At 43.5% G+C, this 17096-nt stretch overlaps 1 protein-coding gene across 5 annotated transcripts in view; it reads left to right on the top strand.

Moving 5' to 3' along the window:
* Positions 1-17096, top strand: part of LOC137369795 (receptor-type tyrosine-protein phosphatase mu-like) — a 991520-nt gene that overhangs the window by 881612 nt on the left and 92812 nt on the right. For all 5 annotated transcript variants that reach the window (XM_068031279.1, XM_068031278.1, XM_068031276.1 and 2 more), the window contains one exon: positions 14508-14595. In XM_068031279.1, the coding sequence (XP_067887380.1) occupies positions 14508-14595 (88 nt within the window). The remainder of the gene's footprint in view (positions 1-14507; positions 14596-17096) is intronic.

Below are 17096 nucleotides of genomic sequence, written 5' to 3'. Positions count from 1 at the left end.
AAGCTCATGATGTTGCACATAGAACCAGTGTCTATCTGCCACCTCACATCAACTCGATGCTCTACTTCTGCAGTCATCATTCCAACAGTCACAAACCACTTTCTACCTCAAGACTTGATGGTACAAACATTTTCTAGTGCGTAGAGTGATTCGGCAGAATCATCATCCGACATGTCTCCATCAACCATCTTTACAGACTTGCTTTTCTTCTTTCTAGCAAAACACTTGTGTGCAAAGTGGTTCAGCTTCTTGCAGTTAGAACACTGCTTTCCCCATGCTGGACATGCTTCCTTGTCCTTCTTGCGGTGTCTGGCCTTGATCTTTCTGCTGTCCCTTCTGAAAGTTGTCCATCATTGACTTGTGCTTGGAAGACTTGGACTGCCTCTCAGCATCATGCAGAGCCTCCTCCATTTTCCTGTCAATACTATTCAGCTGTTGATTAGCCACCTCAGACTTTCGTACATGTCAATAGCTTTCTTGTGAGTAAGCTTCTCTTCACTCAGCAGACGTGCTCTCACTGCAGGATCTCTGGTTCCTAAGACAATCCTATCTCTGATGAGATCATCCCTCAGTTGCCCAAACTCTCAAGACTCAGCCAGATGCCTCAGTACAGTCACATATTGATCAATATTTTCCCTCTCTTCCTGAGCTCTAGTTTTAACCACATAGCGTTCATAAATAACCTTAGTGGAGGGTTCAAAGTGGGACTTCAAAGCCTTCAAACTCTCCCAAGACTTGCTTTTCTTCTCCTCAGTGAGATCTCGGGTGCAGTACAGCTTGTAACACTCCTTCCCCATCAATGATGACAGCGTTGCTATTCTTATCTGCTTGGGGCTTTTGTCCAACTCTGTGGCAATCTCATAACTCTGCTTTTTAAAAAATTCTTTCGAGAGATGTAGGCATCGCTGGCTAGGCCAGCATTTATTGCCCATCCCTAATTGCTCTTGAGAAGGTGGTGGTGAGCTGCCTTCTTGAACCGCTGCAGTCCATGTGAGGTAGGTACACCAACTGTGCTGTTAGGAAGGCAGTTCCAGGATCTTGACCCAGCGACAGTGAAGGAACGGCGATCTAGTTCCAAGTCAGGATGGTGTGTGGCTTAGAGGGGAACTTGCTGGTGCTGTGTTCCCATGCATCAGCTGCCCTTGTCCTTTTAGGTGGTAGAGGTCTTGGGTTTGGAGACAAGAAAAATTGCCAGTTCCATCTCAAATCTCCCTTCATGTCCATAGAAGCAGGTACTGGATAATTCAAAGCTATAATGACTTCCCCAGGTGTTGATGTTGTGTACATAGTTGCAGATTTTTTTTAAAATTCATTCATGGGATGTGGTTGTCACCAGCTAGACCAGCATTTGTTGCCCATCCCTAATTGTCCTTGAACTGTGTGGCTTGCTCGGCCATTTCAGAGGGCATTTAAGAGTCAACCACATTGCTGTGGATCTGGAGTCACATGTAGGCCAGAACAGATAAGTGCAGCAGATTTCCTAAAGGACATTCGTGAACCAGATGGGTTTTTACACCAATCGACAATGGTTTCATGGTCACCATTAGACGAGCTTTTAATTCCAGATTTTTATTGACTGAATTCAGATTTAACCATCTGCCTTGGTGGGATTCGAACCCATGTCCCCAGAGCACTGGCCTGGGCCTCTGGATTACTCAGCCAGTGACATTACCACTACACCCGCCCCTCCCCAACCCATTAGTTTTTTTGAATAATACTTGTCCTGCTGTAACTCCACAGGGCTTAATTATTCTCTGATGTTTTGCAGATCTGCAATCTGCCATACAACTATCAAAATCCTCTCAAATCCTGGCTACTCACTTCTGACACCATGTTCCTTGTGGTGCAGAAAATGGCTACTACCAAAAGCCTTTATTTACATATCATGACATCAGAGGTCACATGTGTACAGCAAGCCAAAGTGTGCGAAAGTATTAATCCAAACAGGTGACGAGGCTGAAGAATCAAGTGATAATCATGTTAGATATAAAGGGGGAGGGGGCAAAAGCAAAATACTGTGGATGCTCGAAATCTGAAATAAAAACAGAAAATGCTGGGAATGCTCAGCAGGTCTAACAACATCTGTGGAGCGAGAACCAGAGTTAACTTTCCAGGTCAATGACCTTTCATCATTAGAACATTGCAGCGCAGTACAGGCCCTTCGGCCCTCGATGTTGCGCCAACCTGTGAAACCATCTGACCTACACTATTCCATTTTCATCCATATGTCTATCCAATGACCATTTAAATGCCCTTAAAGTTGGCGAGTCTACTACTGTTGCAGGCAGGGCGTTCCACGCCCCTACTACTCTCTGAGTAAAGAAACTACCTCTGACATCTGTCCTATATCTATCACCCCTCAACTTAAAGCTATGTCCCCTCGTGTTTGCCATCACCATCCGAGGAAAAAGACTCTCACTATCCACCCTATCTAACCCTCTGATTATCTTATATGTCTCTATTAAGTCACCTCTCCTCCTCCTTCTCTCCAACGAAAACTTCCTGAAGTCCCTCAGCCTTTCCTCGTAAGACCTTCCCTCCATATCAGGCAACATCCGAGTAAATCTCCTCTGCAATATTTCCAAAGCTTCCACATCCTTCCTATAATGCGGTGACCAGAACTGCACGCAATACTCCAGGTGCGGTCTCACCAGAGTTTTGTACAGCTGCAGCATGACCTCGTGGCTCCGAAACTCGATCCCCCTACTAATAAAAGCTAACACACCATATGCCTTCTTAACAGCCCTATTAACCTGGGTAGCAACTTTCAGGGATTTATGTACCTGGACACCAAGATCTCTCTGTTCATCTACACTACCAAGAATCTTCCCATTAGCCCAGTACTCAGCATTCCTGTTACTCCTTCCAAAGTGAATCACCTCGCAATTTTCCGCATTAAACTCCATTTGCCATCTCTCAGCCCAGCTCTGCAGCCTATCTATGTCCCTCTGTACCCTACAACATCCTTCGGCACTATCCACAACTCCACCGACCTTCGTGTCATCTGCAAATTTACTAACCCACCCTTCTACACCCTCTTCCAGGTCATTTATAAAAATGACAAACAGCAGTGGCCCCAAAACAGATCCTTGCGGTACACCACTAGTAACTAAACTCCAGGATGAACATTTGCCATCAACCGCCACCCTCTGTCTTCTTTCAGCTAGCCAATTTCTAATCCAAAGCTCTAAATCACCTTCAACCCCATACTTCCGTATTTTCTGCAATAGCCTACCATGGGGAATCTTATCAAACGCCTTACTTAAATCCATATACACCACATCCACTGCTTTACCCTCATCCACCTGTTTGGTCACCTTCTCGAAAAACTCTATAAGGTTTGTGAGGCACGACCTACCCTTCACAAAACCGTGCTGACTATCGCTAATGAACTTATTCTTTTCAAGATGATTATAAATCCTGTCTCTTATAACCTTTTCCAACATTTTACCCACAAACGAAGTAAGGCTCACAGGTCTATAATTACCAGGCTGTCTCTACTCCCCTTCTTGAACAAGGGGACACCATTTGCTATCCTCCAGTCTTCCGGCATTTGCTATCCTCCAGTCTTCCGCCCTGGGAAAAGTTAGAAATGTAACAGGTTTTAAGTAGGTCAAATGGGGGAGGGTGGAAAAAGATCAAAAGGAAAGGTCTGTGATAGGGCCAAAAATGGGAGATGTTAAATGACAAAAGAGTTGGTGGGGCAGAGCCAAAGAAAGTAATAATGGGACAAGTAAAGAAACAAGATACGTTCAGAGGAGGTGTCAATGGCAGAATAATGAACGGCTGTCGTCCAAAAGCAAAAACAAGAGAAAAAAGAGAAAACAAGATTAAGGCCGAAACATGCAAAGAAGAGAAATCAAAATGGGGGCCTAGATTACGGTCTGAAATTGTTGAATTCAACATTGATTCCAGAAGGCTGTAAAATGTCTAATCGAAAGAATAAAGGGGGATGATAGTTTAAAGTGGGCGACAGCGAATGAAACAGCACACTTCATTTTCCTTCCCAATGGTGCTATTTCAATATTGCCCATTTTATAAGATCACCAAAATAGTTGAAGTTGTCCCCACACTGTTGTACAAATCTGTGCTAGTGACAGAGGACATCACTCACTGGCTGCATGTACAAGAAACCACAGGCATACTGCCCATGACTTCCTTCCATTAAAATGAAGGGGCAGAAAGGTATGAGCAACATGGAAAGTCTCTTCACCAGTAGCACAAATTTGTAAAATCAGCCTTATATAATTTTTACATGAGTTTTGAATACATAACCACAATAGAACAGAAGTTTAATTGCCATCACAAATATGGGTTAATTGAAGAAAGCCAGCATGGATTTGTTAAGGGAAAATCATGTTTAACTAACTTGCTGGAGCTTTTTGAAGAGGCAACAGAGAGGGTTGATGAGGGCAATGCAGTTGATGTGGTGTAGATGGATTTCCAAAAGGTGTTTTACAGTGCCACACAACTTGTTAGTAAAGTTATAGCTCGTAGAATAAACGGGACAATAGCAACATGAATATGGAATTGGCTGAGTGACAGGAAACAAAGAGTAGTGGTTAATGGATGTATTTTGGGCTGGAGGAAGGTTTGTAGTGGAGTTCCCCAGGGGTCAGTGTTGAGACCCTTGCTTTTCTTGATGTGTAATGACCATGACCTTGGTGTACAGAGCACAATTTCAAAGTTTGCGAATGATAAGAAACTTGGAAGCATTGTGAACTGTGAGGAGGATTGTGTAGAACTTCAAAAGGGCATTAAAAAAAATTGTTGTAATGGGCGAATAGGTGGCAGATGAAGTTCAATGCAGAGAAATATAAAGTCATTCATTTTAGCAGGAAGAACATGGAGAGACAACATAAAATAAAGGGCACAATTCTAAAGCGGGTGCAGGATCAGAGGGATCTGGGTGTATATGTGCATAAGTCATTGAAGGCAGGACAGGTTGAGAGATTGGTTAATAAAGCATACAGTATCCTGGGCTTTATTAATAGGGGCATAGAGCACAAGAGCAAGGAGGTTATGTTGAACTCATATAAGGCACTAGTTCAGCCTCAACTGGAATATTGCATCCAGTTCTGGGCACCGCGCTTTAGGAAAGATGTGATGGCATTGGAGAGAGTGCAAAAAAGATTCATGAGAATGCTTCCAGGGATGAGGAACTTCATTTACGTAGATAGATTGGAGAAGGTAGGACTCTTTTCCTTGGAGAAGAAAAGGCTGAGAGGTGATTTGATAGAGGTATTCAAAATCATGAGGGATCTGGACAGAGTAAATAGGGAGAAACATAAGAAATAGGAGCAGGAGTAGGCCATTCAGCTCCTCAAGCCTGCCCCGCCATTCAATAAGATCATGGCTGATCAGTCCCAGTCCTCAATTCCTCTTTCAGGCCTGCTCTGCCTAACCCTCGACTCCCTGAGATTTCAAAAATCTTCTTAAATACATTTAGTGATCGAGCCTCCATAACTCTCTGAGGTAGAGAATTCCAGAGATTCACCACCCTCTGAGAGAAGAAATTCCTTCGCATCTCAATTTTAAATGTGTGCCCCCTTATTCTGTAATTATGTCCCCGAGTTCGAGATTCCCCCACTAGTGGAAACATCATCTCAGCATCTACCCTGTCGAGCCCCCTTAAAATCTTATATATTTCTACAAGATCACTTCTCATTCTTCAAATCTCCAATGAATAAAGGCTTAACCTGTTTAGCTGTTCTTGATAAGACAGCCCCTTCACCCAGGAATCAGCCTAGTGAACCTTTTCTGAACTGCCTCCAATGCTAGTATACCCTTCTTTAAATACGGGGACCAAAACTGGACGCAGTACTCCAGGTGTGACCTCACCAACACCCTGCACAGTTGTAACAAGACTTCCCTATTTTTAAACTCTAAACCACTAGTAATAAAGGCCAAAATTCCATTTGCCTTCCTAATTACTTGCTGCACCTGCATGCTAACCTTTTGAGTTTCATGCACAAGAACACCCAGATCCCTCTGTACTGCAGTATTTTGTAGTCTTTCTCCATCTAAAATAATAATCTTCCTTTTTATTCTTCCAACCAAAGTGGATTACCTCACACTTTCCCACATTGAACACCATCTGCCAAATTTTTGCCCACTCACTTAACCTATCTATATCCCTTTGCAGATTCTTTGTGTCCTCATCACAACATGCCTTCCCACCTATTTTTGTATCGTCAGCAAATTTGGATACACTACGCTCTGTCCCTTCTTCTAAGTCATTAATGTAGATAGTAAATCGCTGAGACCCGAGGACAGATCCTTGTGGAATCCCACTAGTTACGGCTTTCCAACCTGAAAAAGATCCAATGATCCCAATTCTCTGCCTTCTGTGTGTTAGCCAATCCTCAATCCATACCAACACATTACCCCCAATACCCTGAGCTCCTATTTTGTGCAATATTTTATGTGGCACCTTATCAAATGCCTTCTGAAAATCCAAATGCACAACATCTACTGGTTCATCTTTATCCACTCTGCTTGTTATAACAAAAGGGCACAGATTTAAAGAAATTGGTAAAAGAAGCAAAAGTGACATGAAAAACTTTTTCACACAACGAATGGTTAAGGTCTCGAATTTACTGCCTGAGAGTGTGGTGGAGGCAGGTTCAATTGAAGCATTCAAAAGGGAATTAGACAGTTATATGAAAAGGAATAATGTGCAGGGTTACAGGGAGAAGCTGGTGGAATGGCACTAAGTGAATCCTTCTTTTGGAGAGCCGGTGCAGACACGATGGGCCAAATGGTCTCCTTCTGCAATGTAACAATTCTGTGATTCTGTTATAGGTTGTCATGCTTTACACAAGAAAGCATGTTTTAAAAATCCTATTGATAAGACTAAACAATCAGAATCCACTAGCTGTTGAACGGATGACAATGATGGTCACTGTATTATGTGTAGTCACCAGTCCCAGCTAATGAACAGTTCCGAATCATAAATCAGCAAGAACCAGAAAAACAGTGAAAGTACTGAAAAGGATTTTTTATGGAAGTGTTTGGAGTAGCCATCCTAACTTTTGGAATATAGGAACATGTATTTAAAAAAAAAACATTGTATGATCAGACGTAGTTTTATAAAAGGGAAATCGTGTTTGACAAATTTATTAGTTTTTTGAAGATCTAACTAGTAGGGTAAATAAAGGGGAGCCAGTGGACATAATGTTTGGATTTTGAAAATGCATTCAGTAAGGTGCCACACAAAAGGTTAATACACAAGGTAAGGGCTCTTGGAGTTGGGGTGATATATTAGCATGATTGGAGGATAGATTAACAAACAGGAAGAAAAGTAGGGATTAACAGGGCATTTTCAAGTTGGCAGGCTGTAACTAGTGAAGAGCTGCAATGACCAGTGCTGGGGCCTCAGCTATTAATATATATAAATGACTTAGACGAAGAGACAGAGAGTAATGTATCCAAGTTTGCTGACGCTATAAAGCTTGGTAGAATGTTAAGCTGTGAAGGGGACACAAAGAGATATCGTCAGATTAAATGAATGGGCAAAAGATGGCAGTTGGGACTGTAATGTGTGGAAGTATGAGGTTATTTATTTTGGTAGTAAGAATAGAAAAGCAGAATATTTTTAAAAGGTATGAAATTTTTAAATGTTGATGTTCAGAGAGATTTGAGTGTACTCGTACATGAGACACAAAGTTAGCATGCAGGTACAGCAAGCAATTAAGGCATTTGGCATGTTGGCCTTCAAAGCAAGGAAATTGGAGTCCAAGAGTAAGAAAGTCTTGCTACAATTGTATAGGGCTTAGGTGAGACCACACCTGGAGTACTGTGTGCAAGGAGGATAAACTTGCATTAGATGCAGTACATGAAGGTGCACTAGATTGGATCTTGGGATGAAAGGGTTGTCCTATGATAGGCTGAGTAAATTGGGTCTATACTCTCTGGAGGTTAGGAGAATGAGAGGTGATCTCATTGAGACAAGTAGGATTCTGAAGGGGCTTGACAGGATGGACAGAGAGGTTGATTTCCCTAGCTGGGGAGCCCAGAACATGGGGGCACAGTCTCAGGATAGGGGGTCAATCATTTGGGACTGAAATGAGGAAACATTTCTTCACTCAAAGGGTTGTGAATCTTTGGTATTGTCTACCCAGTGGATTGTAGATGTTCCATCGCTAAATATATTTAAGGCTGAGAATGACAGATTTTTGGTCTCAGGGAATCGAAGGCTATGTGGATGGGGCAAAAAAATGGAGCTGAGCCAAAATATCAGCCATGATCATATTGAATGGTGAAGCAGGCTTGAGGGGCTGTTTGGTCTTCCATTTCTTATGTTCTTAACAAGAGCAAGCAATTCAGCCCCTCAAGCCTGCCCTGATATCCAATTAGGTCATGGTTGAAATGATCGTGACTCTATCTACCGGCCTTGGTTCCATAACCCTTAAATAGAGCCATGGAGTTATGCAGCACAGAAACAGGCCCTTTGGCCCATCGAGTCTGTGCCGGCCATCAAGTACCTAACTATTCTAATCCCATTTTCCAGCACTTGGCCCATAGCCTTGTGTGCTATGGCATTTCAAATGCTCATCTAAATACTTCTTAAATGTTGTGAGGGTTCCTGCCTCTACCACACCTTCAGGCAGTGCGTTCCAGATTCCAACCAACCTCTGGGTGAAAATTTATTTCCTCAAATCCCCTCTAAACCTTCTGCCCATTACCTTAAATCTATGCCCCCTGGTTATTGATCCCTCCGCTAAGGGAAAAAGTTTCTTCCTGTCTAACCTATCAATGTCCCTCATAATTTTGTATACCTCAATCATATCACCCCTCAGCCTTCTCTGCTCTAAAGAAAACAACCCTAGCTTTTTTAGTCTCTCTTCATAGCTGAAATGCTCCAGCCCAGGCAACATCCTGGTGAATCTCCTCTGCACCCTCTCCAGTGCATTCACATCCTTCCTATAGTGTGGTGACCACAACTGTACACAGTACTCCAGCTGTGGCCTAACTAGCATTTTATACAGCTCCATCATAACCTTCCTGCTCTTATATTCTATATCGGCTAATAAAGGTAAGTATCCCATTTGCCTTCCTAACCACCTAATCTACTTGTGCTGCTGCCTTCAGTGAGCTATAGACAAGTACACCAAGGTCCCTGTGACCCCCTGTACTTCCTAGGGTCCGACCATCCATTGTGTATTCCCTTGCCTTGTTAGTCCTCCCAAAATGTATCACCTCACACTTCTCAAGATTAAATTCCATTTGCCACATCTCTGCCCATTTTACCAGCCCATCTATATCATCCTGTAATCTAAGGCTTTCCTCCTCACTATTTACGACACCACCAATTTTTGTGCCATCTGTGAACTTACTGATCATACCTCCTATATTCTAAATCATTAATGTACGCTACAAACAGCAAGGGACACAGCACCAATCCCTGTGGTACACCACTGGTCACAGGTTTCCACTCGCAAAAACAACCCTTGACCATTACACTCTGCCTCCTGCCACTAAGCCAATTTGGGATCCCATTTGCCAAATTGCCCTGGATCCCATGGGCTCTTACCTTCTTAACCAATCTCCCATGCGGGACCTTATCAAAAGCCTTACTGAAGTCCATGTCGACTACATCAACTGCTTTACCTTCATCTATACATCTAGTCACCGCCTTGAAAAATTCAATCAAGTTAGTTAGACATGATCTCTCCCTGGTTAAAGAGGAAATTAATGCAATAGTGAGGAAAGATATTCACTCTGATGATGTGGAATCTGTATGGGTAGAGCTGAGAAATATTAAGGGGCAAAAAACGTTAGTGGGGGTTGTATATAGACCTCCAAACTGGAGTGGTGATGTTGGGAATGGCATTAAACAGGAAATTAGAGATGCATGCGATAAAGGAACATCTGTAGTTATGGGTGAGTTTAATCTGCATATAGATTGGGCAAATCAAATTAGTCACAATACTGTAGAGGAGGAATTCTTGGAGTGTATATAGGATGGTGTTCTGGACCAATACGTTGAGGAACCAACTAGAGAACAGGCCATCCTAGACTGCGTAATGAGAGAGGTGTGAGACCCCTTGGGGATGAGCGACCATGATATGATAGAATTCTTCATCAAGATAGAGAGTGACGTCGTTGATTTCTGAGACTAGGATCCTGAATCTTAGTAAAGGAAACTACGAAGGTATGAGGTGAGAGTTGGCTATGATGGATTGGGAAACGTTACTTAAAGGGATGATGGTGGATAGGCAATGACAAACATTTAAAGAACGCTTGGATGAACTGCAACAATTGTTTATCCCTGTCTGGCGCAAAAGTAAAACAGGAAAGGTAGCCAAACCAAAGCTTACAAGGGAAATTAGAGATAGCATTAGATCCAAGGAAGAGGCATATAAATTTACCAGAAAAAACAACAGACCTGAGGATTGGGAGCAGTTTAGAATTCAGCAAAGGAGGACCAAGGGATTGATTAAGAAGAGGAAAATAGAATACGAGAGCAAGCTTGCGGGGAACATAAAACCTGACTGTGAAAGTTTCTGTCGGTATGTGAAGAAAAAAAGATTGGTGAAGACAAATGTAGGTCCCTTACAGACAGAAACAGAGGGATTTATTATGGGGAACAAAGAAATGGCTGAGCAACTAAATGCATACTTTGGTCTGGCTTCACAAAGGAGGACACAAAGATCATACCAGAAATGTTGGGGAACACAGGGCTTAGTGAGAGAGAGGAACTGAAGGAAATCAGTATTAGTAGAGAAATGGTGCTGGGGAAATTGATGGGATTGAAGGCCGATAAATCCCCAGGGCCTGATAGTATGCATCCCAGAGTACTTAAGGAAGTGGCCCTAGAAATAGTGAATGCATTGGTGGTCATCTTCCAAGATTCTATAGACTCTGGAACAATTCCTACAGATTGGAGGGTAGCTAATGTAACCCCACTATTTAAAAAGGAAGTTATAGAGGGAATTATAGACCAGTCAGCCTGATGTCGGTAGTGGGGAAAATTCTAGAGTCCATTATCAAAGATTTTATAGCAGAGCACTTAGAGAACAGTAGTAGAATCGGGCAGAGTCAGCATGGATTTACGAAAGGGAAATCATGCTTGACAAATCTGCTGGAATTCTTCAAGGATGTAACTAGTAGAGTTAATGAGGGGGAGCCAGTGGATGTGGTTTATTTGGACTTTCAGAAGGCTTTTGACAAAGTCTCACATAAGAGATTAGCATGTAAAATTAAAGCGCATTGGATTGGGGGTAGTGTATTGTGATGGATAGAAAATTGGTTGGCAGACAGAAAACAAAGAGTAGGGATAAATGGGTCTTTTTCCAAATGGTAGGCAGTGACTAGTGGGGTACCGCAGGGATCGGTGCTAGGACCCCAGCTATTCACAACATATAGCAGCACAGTGGCGCAGTGGTTAGCACTGTAGCCTCACAGCTCCAGCGACCCGGGTTCAATTCTGGGTACTGCCTGTGCAGAGTTTGCAAGTTCTCACTGTGACTGTGTTTTCGTCGGGTGCTCCGGTTTCCTCCCACAGCCAAAGAGTTGCAGGTTGATAGGTAAATTGGCTATTATAAATTGCCCCTAGTATAGGAAGGTGGTGGGGGGATTGTGGGGATGTGGTAGGAATATGGGATTAATGTAGGATTAGTATAAATGGGTGGTTGATGGTCGGCACAGACTCGGTGGGCCGAAGGGCCTGTTACAGTGCTGTATCTATTAAATATAAAATAAAAAAATATTAATGAATTAAATGAGGGAAGTAAATGTAATATCTCCAAATTTGCAGATGACACAAAACTGGGAGGGAGGGTGAGTTGTGAGGAGGATGCAGAGAGGCTTCAGGGTGATTTGGACAAGTTGAGTGTGTGGGCTAATGCATGGCAGATGCAGTATATTGTGGATAAATGTGAAGTTATCCACTTTGGTAGCAAAAACGGGAAGGCAGATTATTATCTGAATGGCTATAAACTGAGAGAGGAGAATATGCAGCGAGACCTGGGTGTTCTCATACACCAGTGGATGAAGGTAAGCATGCAGGTCCAACGGGCGGTAAAAAAGGCAAATGGTATGTTGGCCTTCATAGCGAGAGGTTTAGAGTACAGCAGGGATGTCTTGCTGCAATTGTACAGGGCCTTGGTGAGGCCACACCTGGAATATTGTGTGCAGTTTTCGTCTCCTTATCTGAGGAAGGATGTTCTTGCCATAGAGGTTTATAGAAGGTTTACCAGACTGATTCCTGGGATGGCGGAACTGACGTATGAGGAGAGATTGAGTCGGTTAGGAATATATTCGCTGGAGTTCAGAAGAGTGAGGGGAGATCTCATAGAAACCTATACAATTCTAACAGGACTTGCAGGTACTTGATGCAGAAAGGATGTTCCCGTTGGTGGGGGAGTCCAAAGCCAGGGGCCATAGTCTAAGGATACGGGATAAACCTTTCAGGACTGAGATGAGGAGAAATTTCTTCACCCAGAGAGTGGTGAGCCTGTGGAATTCGCTACCACAGAAAACAGTTGAGGCCAAAACATTGTATGTTTTCAAGAAGGAGTTAGATATAGCTCTTGGGTCTAAAGGGATCAAAGGGTATGGGGCGAAAGTGGGAACAGGTTACTGAGTTGGATGATCAGCCATGGTCATAATGAATGGCGGAGCTGGCTCGAAGGGCCGAATGGCCTACTCCTGCTCCTATTTTCTATTTTTCTATGACAAAACCATGCTGATTATCCCTGATTAATCCCTGCCTCTCCAAATGGAGATTAATCCTGTCTCTCAGAATTTTTTCCAATAGTTTCCCGACCACTGATGTGAGACTCACTGGCCTGTAATTACCTGGTTTATCCCTGATACCCTTCTTGAATAATGGTACCACATTCGCTGTCTTCCAATCCTCTGGTACCTCTCCTATGGCCAGAGAGTATTTGAAAATTTGTGTCAAAGCCCCTGCAATCTCCTCCCTTGCCTCACATAACAGCCTGAGATACATCTCATCTGGGCCTGGGGATTTATCCACTTTTAAGCCTGCTAAAACAGCTAATACTTCCTCCCTTTCAATGCTAATTTATTCAAGTATATCACAATCCCACTCCCTGATCTCTACATCTGCATCGTCCTTCTCCATAGTGAACACCGATGAAAAGTAATCATTTAAAACCTCACCTCACCTAAGTCCTACATACGAATTAGGAGTAGAAGTAGACCATTCAGCTCCTTGAGCCTGCTCTGCCATTCAATGAGATCATGGCTGATATGTTTGTGTCTCGAATTCCACACTCCCATCTACCCCTGATAACCTTAGATTCTTGTTAGACAAGGGAATCTGTCTACTCCCACCTTAAAATTATTCAAAAACCCTGCCTCCACCACCGTCTGAGGCAGAGAGTTCCAAAGTCGCGCGACCCTCTAAGAGAAGAGGGTCATCTCTGTCCTAAAAGGGTGACCCCTAATTTTAAAACAGTGCCCCCTAGTTCTGGACTCCCCCACAGGAGCAAACATCATTTCCACATTCACCTTGTCAAGACCATTTAGGATCTTATATACTTCAATCAAGTCTCTTCTCACTCTTCCAAGCTCCTGTGAAAAGAAGTCTAGTCTGTACAGAGGGTCAGAGGGACCTTGGTGCACTTGTCCATAGATCACTGAAGGCAGCAGCATGGGTAGATTAGGTGGTTAGGAAGGCATATGGGATACTTACCTTTATTAGCCAAGGCATAGAATATAAGAGCAGGGAGGTTATGATGGAGCTGTATAAAATGCTAGATAGGCCACAGCTGGAGTGCTGTATATAATTCTGGTCACCACACTATCGGAAGGATGTGATTGCACTGGAGAGGGTGCGGAGGAGATTCACCAGGATGTTGCCTGGGCTGGATCATTTCAACTATGAAGAGAGACAGAAAAGGCTAGGGTTGTTTTCCTTAGAGCAGAGAAGGTTGAGGGGTGACATGATTGAGGTATACAAAATTATGAGGGGCATAGATGGGGTAGATAGGAAGAAACTTTTTCCCTTAGCGGAGGTGTCAATAACCAGGGGAATAGATTTAAGGTAAGGGGCAGGAGGTTTAGAGGGAATTTGAGGAAAACTTTTTTCACCCAGAGGGTGGTTGGAATCTGGAACACACTGCCTGAAGAGGTGGTAGAGGCAGGAACACTCACAACATTTAAGAAGTATTTAGATGAGCGCTTGAAACTGCATAGCATACAAGGCTACGGGCCAAGTGCTGGAAAATGATGGTCAGCACGGACACGATGGGCCGAAGGTCCTGTTTCGTTACTGTTTGACTCTATGACAGTGAATACTGAAGTCACTAATTTCAGCAGAGAGGAGGGAGTTAATAGATTTGGTCTTGCTTGGCAAGAAATCGATTTAATATTTGTAATTCCTTTATATGCACAATGCTCTCCATGCACTACTGGAGCATGGCAATGTTATTGTGACCTATCTGTCTACTTCTCTCCCCCGTCCCACTTATAATCAAATGTCCTTTGTGAATACTTTTGCTAATTGTAACATTTACTTCATTTGTCTGTTCCAGAGTTTTTATGAAGGACAGTCTGCCCCATGGGATTCTGCCAAGAAAGATGAAAACAGGATGAAGAATAGATATGGGAATATCATTGCATGTGAGTCCTGCTCCTCTTGAAAGATGATCCCAACTCTAATTAATTTATAAAATCAGCAAGATGGCTGTGGCATTGCTGACAGATCTTAGTTTGTGTTGGTCCTCACTTAATGTTTATAATTCTTCTCTTGTCTGTTGTGTTGCTATTTACTATAGATGCCTGGGGGCCATTTACAGTCTGTTATCTTATCTATATTTCTTGCTCCATTTACCTCTGGTCCTACTGTCATGGCCATCCAGCTCTGTTATCAGCTGGGATTCAATGCAGCTGCTTCTTCTTTGAAGGGGGATATTATTATGAGGGAGGGTTGTCCTAGCTTCAATACAGCATGTGAAACGTTACTATTAAAAGAGAAGTTATTTGTTCTATAATTTTTTTTCCCCTCCTCCGGTGGGGCAGTGCCTCGCCTCAATCGACAACCAATCACCGTCCATGCACGGCCATCACCACGTGCAGCACCTTGGCTAATTCTAGAGAATGAACCACCTGGAAGGAACTGGTGTGGGTTGTGGGCCTTGAACAATTGATTTATCGCTTGTATGATACTGAATGAAATGCGCACTTATCACTTTAGTTCCCAATCTAATTAACTCAGTGACAAGGTTATATGTGCTTGTTAGCACCTAATTCCACCCTTTTCACACTCCCACCAGCACTGGCAACCTTTTCAATGCTTTTGTTATCTACAAATACCATGCAAATGTAAATTATGAATTTGCCCCATGTGTATAGCGTAGAGAACTGGTACTGACGAGAGAGAACTTGACAGGACAGGGCTGGTAATGAAGAGAGGAGACTCAACAGAGTTGATTCCGGTGAGATAGATTCAATGGGGTCCATTCTCAAATCAATTTTGTTAGAAAACCCTTTGATCTGTCTGTGAAGAGAGAGGTAAAAAAGGGAGGAAGGACGAGAGAGGCGTTGTGGATAACAGAATGCTGTGCAGGTGGTCACGCTGCAAAGGACAGACATTATAGTCTGCAGGGAGAGAAAGTTCTACCCTGGACTGCAGAAGAGATATTCTGTACATGTCAAGTAAGACAACCCACTGATGTGGGGAAGTGTGGCATATTCATTATTCTGTATCATTGGGCAGGATTTTGTTAGGGTAGCAGTGGCCCCGACGACTGGTCGGAGACAACCCTGCCTCAGGGCTTCTGTTCTTTCAAGGGACGTGAGCCTGTCTCCAAGAGGTGCCGGCCAATCGGAGGGCCAACAGCTCTTCAGTCCCAGCAGCGGCACCAGGAGCGGTGGCCACTGCTGGAACTGCACCCAACTGAGAGAAGCAGCATGGATGCCTCCCTCGGACCAAGGTAAGTAGGGCCGGTGTCACTGGGGCCAGTCAGGCAGGCCCCAGCAAGGGGATGGGGAGTGTGCAGTGATTGGTGAGGGCAGGAGTGGGTGTTGCCACAGGGGAGGCCCTTGCTGCCGTGTGGGGGGTGGGGGAGTCCCTCTGTGGGCCACAGTGTGTCCAATCAGGAAGGTCCTTTGTCCAAGCCCGCAGGAGACTGTAAGGCTTTACTGGGTGGTCTCCCCACGTGGTGGGAGCCCACCAGCCACTGGCAAAATTCCAACAATGATGGAAAGAGGCCCGTAATTGGCTTCTGGGCAGGAAGGCCATCCTCCACCTTCCCTCCACTAATAAAATTCCATGGAAGACATGCCCTCCCCCTACCCCCCCCTATTTTTCGCACCCTCCCCGCCTCCTATCCCCGCTCTTCCAGCCCTGTAAAATCCTGTCCATTATGGGCAGATAATCTTTACTGATTTAACCAATTGACTATGATCACAACTGTTACACTGTGCGTTCATCTTACTGTGTGATAAAGCAGTTTAATAGCTCATACCAAGTCTCTTCTCACCTACTGCCAACTCAATCAACCATCACAGAGATTAACAAAATATGTGTGCTAGAGTATCCAGCTTTGGGTTATTTTAGCATGCAAGTGGCTATATGGCAGCGTAAGTCAACTCGCATAAGAGTAAAATGTTCACTCTGCTCAAAAGAATTAATAATGTCACTGAAATTGAGGTGTGCAATGGAATTCATTCTCAAGCCTTATCGTGCAGTTAGGCAAATTGTGTGTTGTAGTCCTGACTCCAAAATGGTCATTTCGATCCCCATTTTCTGCCCAGAAAATGGGCACAATGAGGAGCAATTTCTACTCCCAGTTGAGTATCAGAGCAACTAAGATCCCCAGCTCGCTTTCAACTGCATGTTTTAATTATTTCAGTACTGTTCGTAGATTATTTGCGGAGACCATTTCTCCTTCATACAAGCAATATTTTACACATATTAAATTCTTCTTTCCACTTCCATTTTTAATAGCTGATAACACAATGCATTGCATTGCGGGTAATCTGAGACTGAGGTAGGACAACTGATGCAATTGCATAGCCACTAATTCCCCTGATATGAAGAGCTTTTAGAATTTTAAAGGCTATTGCTGTGATAAAATGGGTTGGTCATTTCATTACCAGCTTTGTGATTTCTGCTTTTG

The sequence above is a fragment of the Heterodontus francisci genome, chromosome 5 (genome assembly GCF_036365525.1).
Source record: "Heterodontus francisci isolate sHetFra1 chromosome 5, sHetFra1.hap1, whole genome shotgun sequence".
Lineage (NCBI taxonomy): Eukaryota > Metazoa > Chordata > Chondrichthyes > Heterodontiformes > Heterodontidae > Heterodontus > Heterodontus francisci.
Note: the sequence above shows the minus strand (reverse complement) of the source record. Positions and strands in the feature narration are given on the sequence as shown.